Genomic DNA, 17,448 nt, shown 5'->3' on the forward strand with positions numbered 1-17,448 from the left:
TTTACACTATGTTTTTAATTGATTAAATACTAACTAATTAAATATAATTCTAACAACACCAGTGATAATGTAAAACCAATTATTGTTCTCCCTGTTAATGGTCCGATTACTCATGGTCCTATTTAAAAAAAAAAACTGTTTTATTCCAGACTCAATATGTCACCAATGTTATGTCAAATAATATAGTTGAAAAACAGAAAACTTTTTGAATTTTCTAATTAGGACTAAGAGTCATGCAGCAGTCGACCACAGTGAACTGCCCTCCTTGACTCACATGTTGAGTGCCAGTCGACTTTCATATCTTCCACTGTGCGTGTCAAGTCCCGAAGGCCACTTTACCCATCGGCCTCCGGGTCCAAGTTTCCTACTGGCGTGAGTCCGGCTGCTTTATCGCCTGCAGGCCGACACATGCGGGTGTCAGTCACAGCGGCATGAACAAAGGCCGGGAGAGCTGCTTGTTGCATTCTTCACCTACTTCTCTTCTCAAAGCTTACCTAAAATGAGCCTTCGGTGGCCACCAGTGTGTCACTACGTTTCATTTTTATTAGTTTACATGGAACATAGTGACGCGGTGTCAATGTGTGTTAATGCACATTTGATCAGTAGTGTAATCCCTTGCCAGATCCAATTATCACACTATGCGGGTAGTCGTTGCTACTGAATTCTCAACACAAGTGACACTGCAAATTTTGTACAGCATTCAGTCACGTGCATAAGTTAAACACTCATTAACCTATAAGGAGCAGTTTGATAATTTAGTCGAGAATCTACTCGTGCACTAAAATGGCCATGTGATTTAGGGCATTAGTAGAATAACGAGGACACACTAGTACATCAACTACATGTTGACCTTGCTAATAGTACTACTAGTGAAATGATAAAATTCTAATAGTTAACATCTACTACTAACTACTAACATGCAGATGTCAATTGGCACACAGTTTTGGCTAATCAGTAACATGTAGTTGTTTTTCTAAAGTGTACCAAAAGTGTACAACAATGAAGAAAAAATATTATCGGGGGGAAAAAAAATCTAACTTTTTTTTCTTTGTTATTTACCAGTACAAAGATATTGCTCCTTTTTGATTGACAGTCAGAGGTGAAAATTGTCACATAAGCATAATTATGACAATTTATTATGACCATAATATCAAAAGATATTATGAAAAGAAAGTTTAAAATGAAAATTAAATAAAACAAATATTTAATAAAATTAATTAAATATTAAAATTAAATTCAAAATTTTACCAGAAGCAACATAAAATCTCAAAGAAATTAATACCTTTTCAATGACAGCAGATGAAAGTGTGAATACTCGTCATAACTGGTATTGGCCTGAAAAAAGTTGTATCAAACAGCTCTATGTACTACAGTACAACAGTAGCTTACTGTGTACAGAGTCAGGAAGAACATGAAAAAAAAAACATTTTCAGAATGTGAATTCCTACCAAATTTCTATATTTTCTCTTATGTAATAAGCTAATTTCTTGAGATAGTAACATGTTGTACGGATGAGTGAGTACTAATACAAAGTATTGGTATTAGGCAGATACTTGGCTTCACTTGAATGTATCGTTTCTGGTATACTGTACTGGCATTGGTCGCCCTCTTGCGGCCATTTTACAATCAGGAACAGAGAATTCAAATTTAGAAGAATAGGAAACTGCCAAGGATAAGGAAAATGCAATATTGTGATATATAGGTCTTCCTTTCTAATCATGTCATTGTTTTTTGGGGGTGAAATTTTATTTGTCAAAAGTACTAAAAAAAGAAAAAGTAGTATTGATACTTGGTATCAGTATCAGTGACTACTCAATAGTTGAGTACTCATACTGGTATCAGTTTGAAAAAAAGTGGTATCTAACATTCCTAAAAATTTGTATTGTGTGTGACTGAAATCAATTCAATTTTCCACAGGACTCTGATTTATTGAGCTGGGCGTGCAAGTCACGTTCAACGGTGACGTTTGATCACCTATCAGGTGTGTGAGAGTTACAGTTGACACAATGGTATGCTGTTACCTCATGAAATACAGCACAACAAAAATAGACTGGTTTATGTATAGAATGGCTTAAAAATGGCACATTGAGGGAGCACAGCTATGTAGACACCCGTGCCAGAGAGCTCATGAAGACCCTCTTGCACACTAATTTTTTTCCCCTTCTTGAGGCCTCCAGCTCATTTGATCGCCATCAGATGAACACATAATAGCTGTGAAGATAAAAAACCAAGACATTAATTAGCATCAATGATGACGGAGCGCATACAACATAGTCATCGATCCTGTTGAGACTACATAAAAGCCATGTAAGGTGCTCATAGGTGACTTCATCTATTGCCTCAGTGTGACTCACGAAGGGTAACAAGTGGACAACCCCCCCCCCTCCACACTGAAAGCTCCATCTCACAGCAACAACAGCTGTGTATCCTAAAACCAGACAACAACATTACGGTTACAACATGCCTATGTAAAGAGAGCATCATGTCGACACACATTAGCTAATCTCCACTTGAGGTTTTGTGTATATTTTTGGGACTAGACTGGTAGAGTTTCTATTTTATACATTATACGTTTTAGTATATATTGCTCAGTTTTCATTCACGGTCAGAGGTGTAATTATTAAATAGCTTTTTTTCTGATTATATATATATATATATATATATATATATATATATATATATATATATATATATATATATATATATATATATATATATATATATATATATATATATTAGGGGTGTGAATTGCCTAGTACCTGGCGATTCGATTCGTATCATGATTCATAGGTCATGATTACCGATTAATCCCGATCCGAATCTATAAATTGATTATTGCGATTTTTTTCTCTCTCAAATTTAGAAAATACTAATCAGTAAACTTGCACATGTACACTGTAAGATTTGTATGAAAATGTTTTTATTTATCCGAAAATTCAGGCTTTTAACTGAGCCACTGCATTTAACAAACAGATTGCAGTCTATTTCATGTTTGAACAGCACTGAAATAAAATATTAAGGCTTAATGTTCCATTAATATAGCATTCTTCCATGCTTAATGTGTGAATCCTAACCCTAAGTAAGACGTTTAGTTGAATATTCCCATAAAAAATAGATGTTTATGGCCGTATGCCGAATCAATTCGAGAATTGCACGCTGTAATATCGCGATATATTGCAGAATTATTTTTTTCTAACACCCCTAATGTAAATACACAGTATATACAAACCCAATTCCCAAAAAGTTGGGACACTATACACATTGTGAATAAAAACTGAATGCAATTATGTGTAAGTGCCAAATTTTAATATTCTATTCAGAATAGAACATAGAGAACAGGTCAAAAATTTAAACTGAGAAAATGTATCATTTTAAGGGAAAACTTTGTTGCTTACAGTAAGCATTCCTGTTTGCGTTGCAGTGCCGTTTAATGGCCCGAAGATCATGGGCATCCATTATGATTTTTCGGCCTTGACCCTTACACACAGAGATTGTTCCAGATTCTCTGAATCTTTGGATGAATTTATGCACTGTAGATGAAGATTACTTCAACCTTTTTGCAATTTTTCGCTGGTAAACACCTTTCTGATATTTCTCCAATATCTTTCTACGCAACATTGAAGGAATTGGTGATTCTCTACCCATCTTCGCTTCTGAGAGACACTGCCACTCCGAGAAGCTCTTTTTATACTCCAATCAAGTTGCCAATGGACTTCATTAGTGGTCTTCCAGCTGTTTTTTTTTTAAGTGAAATTGACTTTTCCAGCCTTTTATTGCTACCTGTTCAAACTTTTTTTGAGATTTGTTGACACCATTAAATTTACAATCAACATATTTTTCCATTAAATGATACATTTTCTCAGTTTAAACTTTTGACCTGTCATCTATTCAGAACAAAATAATGAAATTTGGCACTTCAACATAATTGCATTCAGTTTTTATTCACAATTTGCATAGTGTACCAACTTTTTTGGAATTGGGTTTGTATAAACTGTATATGAGAATTTGCCTTAATTTTGCAAGAGATGGCTAATTAATAAGAACCAAATAAATAAAATAATAAAATATCCAAATCCTTTCATCAGACAGTATTTTAATTTATTACAATAAAGTTAGGATATTATGGGAGTAAAGTATTCATTTTACAAGAAAAAAAATGAAACTTGAATAAGAGTTAAAGTAAAAAAAGTAAAAAACAAAAGTAAAAAAAGTAACAAAATCTCACCAATATATTGCTCAATTTTGATTGACAGTCACGAGTGTATATTAATGTCAAGGTTAATAAAGGAAAATGTTTGAATTCCTGTAACGTCACATAAGCAATACTATTATAATTTATTAGGACCAATACTAAGCCAATATTATGAGAATAAAGTAGTAACTTTACAAGACAGAAACTCAACTAAATTAAAGTATGAACTCGCAATATTATCAGGGAAATCTTTTTTCGTACTTTTACAATGATATGGATTCATTTTTGATCAGTCAGAGGTGTGATTTGGCGGCCGTGGCTCAGGGTGTAGAGACGGTTGTTCAGTAACCAGAAGGTCGGCTGTTCGATCCCCGCTCTCCCCAAGTCATGAATCGTTGTGTACTTGGGCAAAGCACTTCATATACATTGCCTCCAGTGCTACTCACACTGATGTATGGAAGGTGCGAATGTTTGGTGGTGGTCGGAGGGGCCAGAGGCGCACACTGGCAACCACGCGCTTCCGTCAGTCTGCCCCAGGACAGCTGTGGCTACTTAAGTAGTTTACCGCCACCAGAGTGTGAATGTGTGAGCGCATAAATAATGCAACGAATGTGAAGCGTCTTTGAGTGTCCAAAAAAGCGCTATATAAATCTAATGCATTATTATTATTATTATAAATCAAAATACATTAAGAAAAAAAGTTAAATTCCTTTATTGTCTAATAAGCAACAATAAAGCCAAAATGCTAAGAATAACACAAGTCACAATTTTATGGAAAAATAACTTCCCCACTAAAAAATTTAATTAAATGAAAATAATATTGTAATGGCACAAAAAATAAATAAATAAAATAATTAAAAAAAATCATAGTATTATGAAAGTAAAATTTTGGATAACATTTTGCAACCATCATCAGGGGCATGGTGGCCCTTGGGAATGTCGTAAGTTTCCCGAACATCCAGTGCATTTGAGGCACGGCTGATCTCTATATGTCTTAATATTGACATTTGCTCTCTTAATACAGTACTTTACATAAAGGCCTCAATCCAAAATGTTGAGCTCATGTTTTATCTTCTCAAAAGGTGACTAACAGTAGAGAGGAAGTCCATGTGGCAGTCGACCACGCCGTGCTGCTTGCTTTCAAAAATAACCAATGACAGTGTCAATTTCATCCCGCTCGGCCTGTCTTAGGCCCTGCTACTCGACACCTCTCGGTTATTTCAATAGGAACGAGCTGGATGCGTCCGAGATACTCTGCTCGCTTTGGCTACACTGACTTGCGCGTCTATTTTGGTAGATTCTCAGCTCGCTATCAGGAGCCTGGCCACGCCGAGTGCATTGAACATGAAACACAAGGTCTAACCTCTGTGGACAGAGATTTCTCTCCGTTATTGAACTAGATTTTGCACTGAGGATTTGTGCTACTACTTTCCAGATGGGACCCTTCGATGCAACATGAAAGAAAAAAAACATCAACAAGGTGAGGCGGTCCTGGGAGCATGTGTGTCTTTTATAAAGTTGCACAGTGGACATTCATTGTCTAAGTTTTGGTCTTCTTACTGTAGCTATAACATTTGGAATTGATGTACCAAAAATAAAAAGTTGCATAAATGTAGAATTATGAAGAAGACTTTACTCCAAAGTGAACACATGTATACAGTGCAATTAAAGAGACAGTGTCTCATTCCTTGGGTATAAATACTCAAACAGATGCTGGGAAAGTACCACGGCTGCTTACAGTCTCATGCTATGAGAGCACTTGCTGGCCACAAACATCTCTATGAAAAGCCAACACATTCTAGTTTACAAGAGTCAAAGGCAAGAAAATAATAAGTGATGTTTATATTTTATCATTGTATTTTGGGATTAATGATGACTAAATAGTAACAGGAACCAATATTTATTAGTAATTTATTAGTATTATTATTGTTCCGACAAGTGTATCTGAGGCATCAACCTGTCTGAGTTGGAAAAAAATAGCCCCCTACACCAGTTTGACTGATCAAGGATGCGTGCCATAAAACAATCATATATATGAAATGACAAAATTAAATGGTGAAATGTTCACTTATTAATACTGATGTGTCTGAAGACAATCTCATTTAATATCAGTCAGAAATCAGTCATATCTGCACATAAGAGAAGCTGTGGTTACGCGGCCAGTTGAAGAGTGCAATGATATGCCATGGACTGACCATGCTCGTGGGTCAGGACATATAAATGGGTTAATGAGCTATTCTAAGAGCTCACCCAGATAGCAAAGTAAGATACAGTAGAGCAGCTGCGGCCGAAGGGGCGCACAACATTAAATGAAATGCTTTATTTCCTGTCCCGTCTACCTGCTGGGATGGCAATACTTTTTGGTCAGGAAAGGTTTCCAATGCTGACTGAAATATCATATAAAATAAAGAATTTTAAATCACAGCTTAAAAGGAAAAACAAAATGTCACCACAGAAAAATTGTCTTCAATATCGTTCTTATAACGAAAGCATGGTCTCTTGACTACCAACAGCATGCTCGGTGCACTCCACGGCGCCTTAAATAGACATGAGCATGGTGAAGTGTTTGTTTGCTGGTATGACAGAAGACAGCACATGTCATGTATATGCTGTATAATAGTGGGTCACCAACATCGTGATGTCAGGCACAAAGTTGACCCCAACCCCCAGCTGTATAGGATAGGTTATTGGTGCAAGCAATCCAAAACAATCTGTTTACATGATCATATCAATGTATGCATTTGTTGCAACTTGTGCTTTAAACACTGGCAACCCTAATCTATTTTCGTTCTCTTTCTCAGGAGACTTATTGCCTGATGTCACCCTGAGCACGAGAGGATCTACTCGTGTTTGAGCTGCCCAGACTGATGGCGCAAAACAGGAAGAAACCTGTTGATGTAATGGGCTGCGTGGAAAAGCGTCACGTGGGCCACCGGGGAGGCAACATGCTTCACCATCGTTTCCCGAATGGCTTCACCGACCTGCTTATGGACGAGACCGACCGTGAGGTCAGCACGCTCACCGACCGATCCTTCCGGAGTCTCTGCGTTGGAGATGATGCGGTTTACAACGATGACTTCTTGTATGGATATTCACCTTTCAGCTGTCATAAACCATTGGCAGGAGAGCCACTAAAAAAAATTCACCAAAAGGAATCCAAAAAGCAAAGGAAAAATGATAAAGAAAAGGAGAAGAACATCTCGAAGATGTCATCGTTTCTCAGGGCATTAAGTACTACGGGGGAGAACTGTGATGGAATGCTAATCAAAAATGGCGGCATGGCAGACTCCAATGGGGAATCATGGGATAAGTCTGCGCTCCGCAGCATCCAAAGAGAACTGTCGGAATTCTCCTCGGACTACCACACCAATCTCATGGCTGGACATTATCAGAAACATCCTTTGCATCAATCAGGGTATGATTCATCAAGCAAGGCTAGCAAAGGTCTGTCTTCTGAAAAATCATCTCAGATTAAAAATGGGAAATCCACAGTCAAACTTAAGAAGCTAAACGTCAAAAACTTTTTCCTTCACAGTGAGTTCAGCCCTTTCCAAACATGGGGAGGTATGAATCACTTCTGCTATAGCCATGATGAGAATACTTCTATTCTCACTGTAGATATGACTCCAAAATGGTATGACCTACCATTTTACAAGGAGTTAACAGAGGCTCATATAAAAGACACTCTGCATACACAAGAGATATTGAAAGAAGCAGGTGAGCCCCCTCCTCCTCCCGCTGCTCCAGCATCCCTTCCTCCTCCGCCAACTCCCACTCCTCCACCACCCCCTCCTCCCGTTGCCCCTAAACCTGTCACTTCCACTTTAGCACCCAAGGTCCCACCAAAGCCTTCAGCTGCACACCCTCAGAAAAGGTGCTCTTCAGATATTACTGATGGAAGTGCTGTCCCCTGGAGGCAGACACATTTAAGTGTGAAAAGTACAGTGCCACTTAAGAGCTCAACAGCAAAAATAGAAAATGATGTTTCATTGATCCCAAAACCCATAAAGTCTATGGAAGTGAAAGCGGTTGAAGAAGTCAGCCCTGTGGCTTTAACTCCATTCAGCATCTGTCAGCTGATGACACCAGTCATTCCCTCCAGACAACCAACTGAAACATCGGAAGTCCTCTCAGCCATCCTTTCGCCTTCTGTGCTGGACCTTCCCCACAGACCTCACTCGGAGGCCAAACTGACACCTGAGCCTCCCATCAAGAGGGATGGCTACAAATCACTAGCGTCTAGCATCCTCTTCAATCTCAAAGACAACAGGAAGAGGGTCAAAAGTCGGTATAGTCCCCCTAAATTCAAAACTTTAGAAGAATCTGGAAATGACACCCAATCGCCATTTTCAGAGAATCTCAAACAACAAAATAATTCAGAGGGTAATGCATCTGGTTTAAGCACTCCTGCTATTTTGAAAGAAGGTCAGACGGTTTGCAGTTCAGTTTTAGAGTCTGTCAACCCTCCAACTGCCGGTCTTGGCGAGCATGTAGCCGACAGGTCGCAGTGTGATGATTATTTGTTATCTAATTTGCTACAAAACAAAAAGGATGCTGTCAGTATTGGGAATCTAGGCGATGAAAATGCACACTCACAAATTATGCACTTGAAAAGAAACAAAAGCCACATGGCGAAAAAGCAAAGTTATCCTTCACTTAACCTGTACAAAAAAGCCAGCCCTCCTGCATCAACAGATTACTCGAATGAGCTTTCACTTCTGAATCCAAGCAAAGTACCACCAGGGCTTTCACCTAACATGGTTAGTGGTCATTCACCTGTATTTGTAACCCCAGAATGTGATCAGGAAACCCTTCTACCAAGTGAATCAATCAAGAAAGAGCCACCAAATGTATTGGACAAAAGAAAAATGCCTGTAAAATCCATAAAAGAAAAACATTTTGGAGAAGAGAGTGTCAGTTCTAAAGTAAAGGATAGCAGGGGCCAAGCTATGAGCACAAATGATGTCATCAGGGCTGCAAAAGATGCGATTAATGCAACAAAAACTAAAGCGCTACATGCAACTCAGTCCGAAAGCATCAATAAACCCATGTCAGTCAAAGAAGAATTTAAGGACAAAGACGAGGCGTTAGTGTGTACCAAAGACATAATTGAAAAGAGAACAGTAGCAGAAAATGATCCTGTCACAAGTGAGTCACAAAATAATGTTCACATAAAGAAAGAGCCCCCACCAGTTCCAAAGAAAAATCTTACCAAATCTGATATTCAACTTGCTTTGGACAAAAAGAAAACACACCTCACTGATGACCTTTCTAATCGTGACTTGGGAAAAATTACCCCAGATAGTGAAGACAGGCTAAAGCACATATTCCCAGACAGACTGAACAATTATATTAAGTGTCAGAGGTATTCTGTAACAGACGAGGAACATGAAGACAATGAAGGTGATGTGAAGGTGAACTTGAGAATCGAAAAGGACGCTAGAAGAGACAGTGAACACATCATTCACGACTTGCATGCTCTGAAAGAGCTTGAGAGGGCCCGACTATGCGAGCGGGACAACAAAAGGGGAGGTCACAACATAGTCGAGGAGGCCAGAGTCAAAAATGATTTGATCTCCAGAGAGTTAAGGAACATTAAAAAGGGAATGTTGTCCATGAGAGGGAACACTTTGGCTAAAAGAGAAATATTTGCCAAGAAAGAGAAGCAGCTGAGTAAGCAGGAGGTTCCCACAAAGACAGGCAGCAATATCATGATAAACAAAGCACTAATGAATGAAAATTATGACAAGGCTAAATTGGCATTGGAGGAGGTTATCTTGAGTAGGCAGATGACAAAGAATAAACCCATGGATCAGGATGCAAATGTAATATTTGCTGGAAATGTTAAAAGTTATGGATCAAAGGTACAGGCAAGTACAAACATGAACGAATCTATTACAGAAGCCAATCAAGATGAAAATGACATCACAGAAAATGAGAAAGACCTAAGAGACAGGTTGTTGGATTTGAGAGACCATAAGCACATGAGACAGATCCTCTCCCAGAATGAACCCAGACCAAGTGAGACCCAGAGATCAGAAGGCAGAAAAGCGTCCTTGCCTGGCATGAGCAAGGTTGACAGTGAATTAAATTCCCCCTCAAGATTGGACTTCAAGCACGCCAATGAAAGATTAAATGACAGTTCCGCTCATTGGCCTGAAAAAGATCCAAATTTAAAGCACTTATCGGAAAATGCAGCTGAGAGAGAGATTTGTGAGAACAAGGTGTTAGACACACCCTCTGTTCCTCCTCGGAGTAAAAAAGTAGTAAACAGAAGAAACGGAGGCAGTGAGAATGATAAAGAAGATCTTTATAACAGAGATGACAAAAATGAAGCACAGGAGGAATTAATTGTAGTACAAAATATAACAATCACAAAAGATGCTTTGCCAACCAGCGCCAACCAAGAAACAAACGATGTAGCAATTAATGATGCAGTCATCCATGACCCATATTTGCCTTCCAAGAACCACCGCAGCAAAAAACACTATTCTTTGTTATCAGACGTAAAAACAGATACAGAGACAGTTAAGGCTGCCCCAGAAGAAGCCACAAACAGAAATGTTGAGACCTCATTACTGGCAGATGATCTTGACAAAATGCCTAAAGACACGGGTGATATGGCTGCAGAGGCTCTTCCCAGGACTATAATATCCCCTGAACTGCTTGTAAATGGTGTTGACGACCACACCAGCATGTCCTCCAAATCTTCCTACTTCTCTGTAGAGAGTCCACCACAAAGGAATGCTGAGTCTAACCTTTATCACTCTCTGGAGAACCTAGATAAAACAGGGCTGGTCCACAGGGGAGACCATGTTCTTGGACACATGAAAAAGGATTCAGACAAGCCAGAAATGGAATATTATTCATTCAGTGATCTGGAAGGTGAGTCGGAGATTGTCAAGGAACCAGCAAAGTATGAAGAAAATAAAGAGATTCACAAGGAAAGCAAACAAAGTACCACTGAATGTCCGAGCTCATCCCAAGATGAAGATTTCCAAACACCAATGTCACCATCCAACATGTTTGCTCCATCTTTAGATATCCCTGCTTTGTTTAAGATCAAAGACAACACTTTAAGTAACAAGTTGAAAAAGACTATACAACCCTGGACACCACGGGGCCTAATGAATAACTCAGAGAAGGAAGAGGACGACTTCCATCCACTAAATGAAAATCCAAATCCACCGTCGGTAAATGAAACAGCTCCCTCAGTTAAAAGTGAAGTCTACAAGCCCAAAGAGACTTTGTCAAACGCCTCACCGCCTCCACTGTTCCCTCCATTGGTTCTGCAAAAGGAGAAGTCAGAGACACACCACAAAGCAGGACCTTCTGCTCCCCAAAAGGAAAATGGCAGTTTTTATGTGGTGAGTCCCACATCCGAAGACACAGTGACTTTGACTTTGCCAACAACACAGCGGGACATATCAAAAGTTCCTAGCGAACGCTCTGGGTCCACCTGCAGTTATAACGGCAGCCAGTCAGGGTTCGCCAAACCTCCGGTTGTCTTACCCAAATCCGAGCGTGCCGTTCTCAAAGCTGTGAAGCTGACGAACCGACGGATAAAAAAGGAGGAGGCCCAGAAAGCAACTCCGAGCAAACACAAGAGTGACAAATCTGAGCAGAGGCGCAGCGAGAAAAAGCATCACAGGGAAGGTCAGAAACATTGTGGAAACAGTAACGACACAGTCGTCAACCATCAGGAACATCCTCAGAAAAAAACAGAAATGAGCCAAAGGACAAGAAGATCGAGCTGCGATTCAGTAGAAGGCAATGGCCTCAACGATGGACATTCAACTGAACGAGGCCGTAGTAGTGGGAGACAAACTCGAGACAAACCAGAACAAAGACACTGCAGCAGCGATCGTCTCATAAATAATGTTACTGTGTACAAACCCCATGTTGGTGAGAGACCAGTGCCCAACATTCGCTCGCAAAGCATCGACAGATTCTTAGGAGACAGAGGGCGCAGGTGCAGCACGGGAGCATCTGTTAATGAGAGGCTCGACCCGAGAAGCACACGCATTGAGAGATCCATCATGGATGAGTTTCAGCAGCGGGGCCGAGCCAGAGAAAAAGTGAGCCGGGAGAAACCGCTGAGGAGGAGTCAGAGCATTGACACACACTGCTTGCAGGCACCCCATCCGCCGAGCTTGTCCCGCCAGTCCAGCCGCACCAGCCAACTCTCTCGCCAGTCCAGCATCGAACACGCCATCGTCACGCAGTCCATTCCAATGACCCAACGAAAGCTCCTTCAGGATCCAGAATCGGGACAGTATTATTTCGTAGACATGCCCGTTCAAGTCAAAACTAAAACTTTCTTCGATCCTGAGACAGGAAGCTACGTGCAGCTGCCAGTCCGGCCCCCAGACGGAGCTGTTCTTCAGGCGTCCCCCTTGGAAGTTTTACCAACGCCGTTGGTGGTTTACCACGGCTTTGTCCCGGTGCCTCTGTCACCCATGGCCCAGAACGCTACCATCCAAGAACCTCACATGGAGCACGAAGAACTACGGCACATGGACGTGTCAAGGCAAATCCATTGCAAGGACGGGCATCCTTATTTAGAGCCCGTCTACGGGCAGCATGAACACATGCTGGGCGAGTTCCTGGGTACTGAGGAAGTGGACTGTCACAGTTGATAGGATTATAATTTTGCACATAGTGTAATTATGCTTGTTTCACCAACCTTCTTCTGGGTAATAACTCAAGCTGATGGAGAATTTTGAGTCAACTCAGAGGATATGCATGTTTTTAAAATGTGGAAGGCAGCCAGAGATTTGAATCGCAATACTCAGAACTGTGAAGGACATGTGCCAACCAAAATTCCACCGTGCTGCCAACATATTTTTGTTTTGTTCCGTTTAACTCACTAATCCTGATTATTTTGTTATTCACTTACCTTTATGACTTGAATTTACTGTACACTGAAAATAGATGAATGGCATGGTCTACTCCTATTGAATATGAGTTCAAGGATTTAAAGAGGGCTTTTTTTAACAAGGGGATATTGACAATGCATTAATATGTAAAAAGACAACAGTTTGAATGTAAATGTGGAATATTTATTATAAATGCAGTGATTTATTAAAGTATCGCAGTGATGGGAGTTTCCATTACTTCTCAAATGACGTTTTGTTTTATTTGCAGCAATATTTGAAATGATTTTGATCATTTCAAGTTTGGAGCTTCTTAAAACAAACTGCGCTGAATTCGGAATGAACACAAATGGATATCAAAGCATTTTGCATGCTGATGTGTTGGTAGAACCGTACAAATCACATTGTTGCAGTGGCATTTTTTTTTTTATAATTACGATAAACCAGGGTTGAACTGTGTATGTGATCCACCCCCCCCAAAAAACCCACAAAACAAAACAGTATCACATGTCATTAAATTTATGTTTATAAAGTATCACTGAAAGGATTTGGGGTTTCAGCTGTTGCACAATTTTGGTATTTAATATTTTGTATTATTATTGCAAAAACTCAACAATTAAAAATATTTATTTAAATATATTTTATACAAAACAAAGAGTTTGAACATAATGCCTATGCTGTCCTCTTCTGGTGAGATTTTGTAAAGACAGAAGGATGGCAGAATTAGAAAGTACAGTAGAATACAAAGTGCAAAGAGAGACATACAGTACAAACTTTATAACATATATTTTAACGTGCTGTAAATAAAGATTAAATTTTTTTTACCCCGTGCTGGACAAACACACATTGTTATGCCATTTTCAGTGTACTTGTAGGATTGTAACATCCTTTCAGTGTCCACATCTAATGAATGAAACTGATCTAGTGATCTTATCGATACTCAACATTGCCATTCACTAATGCTGCTTTTTATGCACATATGATGTTACAAATTGATTGAATTACTATTTTGAAATGAAAGAATGCCTCGTTATTCTGTAACATCAGAACATTTATGCTATAAATTTAAGGGTGAAAAAGAAATGACGTCATACTTACCAAATGATGCTTCCTAACCAATCAAATTGTTCAATGTGAATGGGAGCAGTAATTAACCAAGTTTTCGCATTCATTCATTTACTGAACACAATTGTAGGTCTAAAATAATATGATTTTAAAACCTCTCTGCATCACTTATTGTCCTATTGTGAAGCGTCAGTGGCAGCCACAGCTCAAAGCCACCATGTCGTCATACTGCTTCAAAACCACATTCTCCTCGTCATCAAAATACAACAAACTGATGGACTGAAGTTTGTCAGGCACGCAGCAGGGCGCTTCTACTTCATCCGTTGACACCTTGAGCGCGTGCATGATGGAGCGCACGGTAGCGTGGTTGGTGGCTCGGAGGTTGCCTCCCAGCGGGAAGGGACAAGAACCCTTGCAGTGGTAAGCGTTGTACCCCCGCGGCGAGATGATCCAGCCTGACCAACCGATCTCCTCGAAGTCTACAAAGAGGGAGACTCTCTGGCAGGACCGGGAATGGCCGCGGGGAAAATGCCCCGGGGCTCCACGTCGCCTCCTACTGGGGTGGTTGTGGAGTTCAGGAGCCGCAGCTGGAGCCGGTCCTGAAGGTAGAGAGGATTAGAAACCATGTTTAATTTTTATTCATATTCATTCTGATAATAAAGAAGTAACTTGGGAGATTTGTTTTATTTTTAAAGAGGGATTAGGTGTTTATTTTTTATTGTAAACACAGATTCTTCGTTTCACTCCATTGTCTGTCTTTCCCGCCATCATCTTACCAAAGTATGACTGATTGGATGCTCCTGTCCTCCCATCATCAGAGAATATAACCAAGTAGGCATTAGTGTCAGCTGGCTTGGATGATGTAACCACTGAGTCCATCCAAGTCCCAGATGGCAGCGTGGTCACCACCAGGATGCCGTTGTTATCCAGGCAGTTGCGGATCCACTTAGATACCTAAAAAAGTCAACTGGTTTGGCCTTTTCTCTGATTTATTTGACAGTGGCGATGGGGAAAATGGAGAATACCAACTGTTTGTGTGACATTGAAGACTTCCCATCCTTGGGTGTAAAGTGGAACGAGTCTGGAGGTGATGAGGTTTCCTCGCCAAGGTTTCACTTGACTATCTAATACTTCATACAAATCCACCTGGGCGGTAACAAGACACAGAAATTAGTTATGCATAAATTAATACATTTCTGCTGTGAATTATTGATATTAAAATTATCACGTTTGAAAAAAATGTCTGCTGGCATATAATTACTGCACTCACCAACAAAATTGGAATTTGGGCGTCAACAAAATTTGAAGTAACAAAAATCATGTTTACCTTATAAAAGTGGGGCCTGTATGACTTTCCCAGGAAATGCTTCTGTTTCTTCCTAAACCAACGGAACTCTGCTTTTATCATCCTCTCTTCTCTTCCAAAGGAAGAAAGGTTGAAAAAGTGAAACCTCTCGCCATCATGACCTGAAATATGAAACACAATTTTAGTAAAACCACTTAATATGGCAAGACTCTTTTCATGTATTTGCATTTTGCACGCATTTTATGGAATTCCATCTCAAGTAAACTTGTGTACAAAAAAAGATTGGTACACATAGATGGATTGATTCAAATCATGTACCAAAGTAAAAAGGTACATATGTACTAAAGTAACGAACAAAAATTACTTTTTACTGTTGACAAAAGGAAAATTAATGTACTCCTTTATTAATGTAGTCCTACTCATGCTTATACTGAAAATAAGTAAATCACATCACGTGCTCGCTAACTGAACAACAACAAAAATGCTACATTAGCTAAGACAAAGTGAAAGATGCTGGTTCTGAGAAAAAGGGTGACAGCTAGCTATTTTAAAAATAAAAACCCGTCAGGAAAATAAATGCTCAAGTAAAGCACAATCAACGGAGAAGTAATTTCGAGAGAACACGTTAAGCACGAGGAGCCGTGGCAATGGGCGTGCGTAAGTGCGCATTTGGAAAGCAATTGCGCAATGGAATATTTTTCAGCAGGCTACGTCAAATTGAACTAAAAATGTTCTTTAAAGTGTCACTAACCTTTATCCTCGAAGCTCCTCACTACATTTCCTTCCAGAATCTCCTTCTGACTTTTCCTCGTCCCGTCTGACATTGACACGACGTTAAACAGATCCAACATGAACTGCGGCGCCTTCTTGTGCGGGGCCACCGCCGCGCCCCGGAGCACATCCTTCAAATTGAACAAAGCGCCGTGCCTTTCCGTCAACTTCCTGTCTTGGTCCGAGTCCGCCCGGGTCCCCGCCGGCCCGGCCAGCAGCTCTGCGACGCACCGCAGCTGGAATGCCAGGACGAGCCAGACGCGCACATAAGCTCCTCTTGACATATCGGCAAGGGGCGGACTGAGCTGGACCCCTGCGGGACCGTGCGTGATAAGGACACCCATGTGCCATTTGATGACACTATTCAGCTAACATCAGTGGATGATTGGAATTTGATTGATGATGGAAGGTGGGGGCGAAAAGACCCCGCAAACACAATTGGAATGTGATTGCCCGAAAGTGGGTCGTAGAGATAAAAAAAATAAAATAAACAACAGCCAATCCTGTCTAATGGCGTTAATATAACATTAAATTGTCACAATGACAAAATATATTTATTATTATAATATTGTTAGGCAATAGTCCATTCTATGCTATTTAGAAGTTACACAAGCAGCAGTTTATATAATAGCTACAATTTCTATATCCGCTTGACAGTATACTTCTCAAAACTTTTTACCACATGAAAAAGTACTTATGCTCTCAGAAATTCCATCATGACTGATATTAAAATACAGTAATAGCCCAAGTGCTCCTACCCCCCAAAAAACAAACAAAAAACACACAAAACAAAAACAACAACAACAACAAACAAACTAATTAAAAAAAATATTATTGGAAGCAGTGAAACACAATAAATATGATGGTGGTGGGTGGCGGGCTCTAGTTAAATTAAATTAAAATTTATTGCCCATAAAAATGCAATTAAAACTGTACCTTTCAGTTTAAAAACAAACAAAAAATAAATATAACTGAACTGTATTTTGAAAATGATTTTTTTAAATACCACCAGCCCGTGTGCTGCTAGTCGATCTCACAGTCTTTATGTTAGTTATAGAATTACTTATATAATAAAAAAAAATATATCCTTAATACCTAGGTATTTGCATGCATACTTCTTCATTTTTGTTTGGATTAATTAAATATTAAAATAATATTGTTTGATTACTTAATTAAGAAAACATGGAAATAAATCAAAATTAATACAAAACATTAACATTTAATTAAAATATTTAAGT

The 17,448-nt window shown here is 39.5% G+C and overlaps 3 protein-coding genes across 4 annotated transcripts in view; 1 reads left to right on the plus strand and 2 right to left on the minus strand.

Annotated features, from left to right (window-relative positions):
- vstm4b (V-set and transmembrane domain containing 4b) overlaps positions 1–17,448 on the minus strand; it is a 40,872-nt gene that overhangs the window by 22,056 nt on the left and 1,368 nt on the right. The gene's annotated exons all lie outside the window — the stretch shown is intronic.
- LOC147157012 (uncharacterized) lies at positions 5,551–13,168 on the plus strand. The gene is made up of 2 exons (XM_086064743.1): positions 5,551–5,672; positions 6,994–13,168. The coding sequence occupies exon 2, from the start codon at positions 7,060–7,062 to the stop codon at positions 12,829–12,831; it is 5,772 nt and encodes a 1,923-aa protein (XP_085920869.1). The 5' UTR covers positions 5,551–5,672; positions 6,994–7,059; the 3' UTR covers positions 12,832–13,168.
- On the minus strand, positions 13,593–17,260 carry LOC147157013 (bone morphogenetic protein 2). The gene is made up of 5 exons (XM_086065011.1): positions 16,191–17,260; positions 15,461–15,600; positions 15,163–15,279; positions 14,910–15,087; positions 13,593–14,732 (listed from the first exon to the last, which is right to left on the minus strand). Exons 1-5 carry the CDS (start codon positions 16,552–16,554, stop codon positions 14,323–14,325), a joined length of 1,209 nt encoding a protein of 402 aa, XP_085921137.1. The 5' UTR covers positions 16,555–17,260; the 3' UTR covers positions 13,593–14,322.

Source organism: Leptonotus elevatus, chromosome 20, assembly GCF_054856555.1.
Source record: "Leptonotus elevatus isolate MCC_2025b chromosome 20, RoL_Lele_1.0, whole genome shotgun sequence".
Classification (NCBI taxonomy): Eukaryota; Metazoa; Chordata; class Actinopteri; order Syngnathiformes; family Syngnathidae; genus Leptonotus; species Leptonotus elevatus.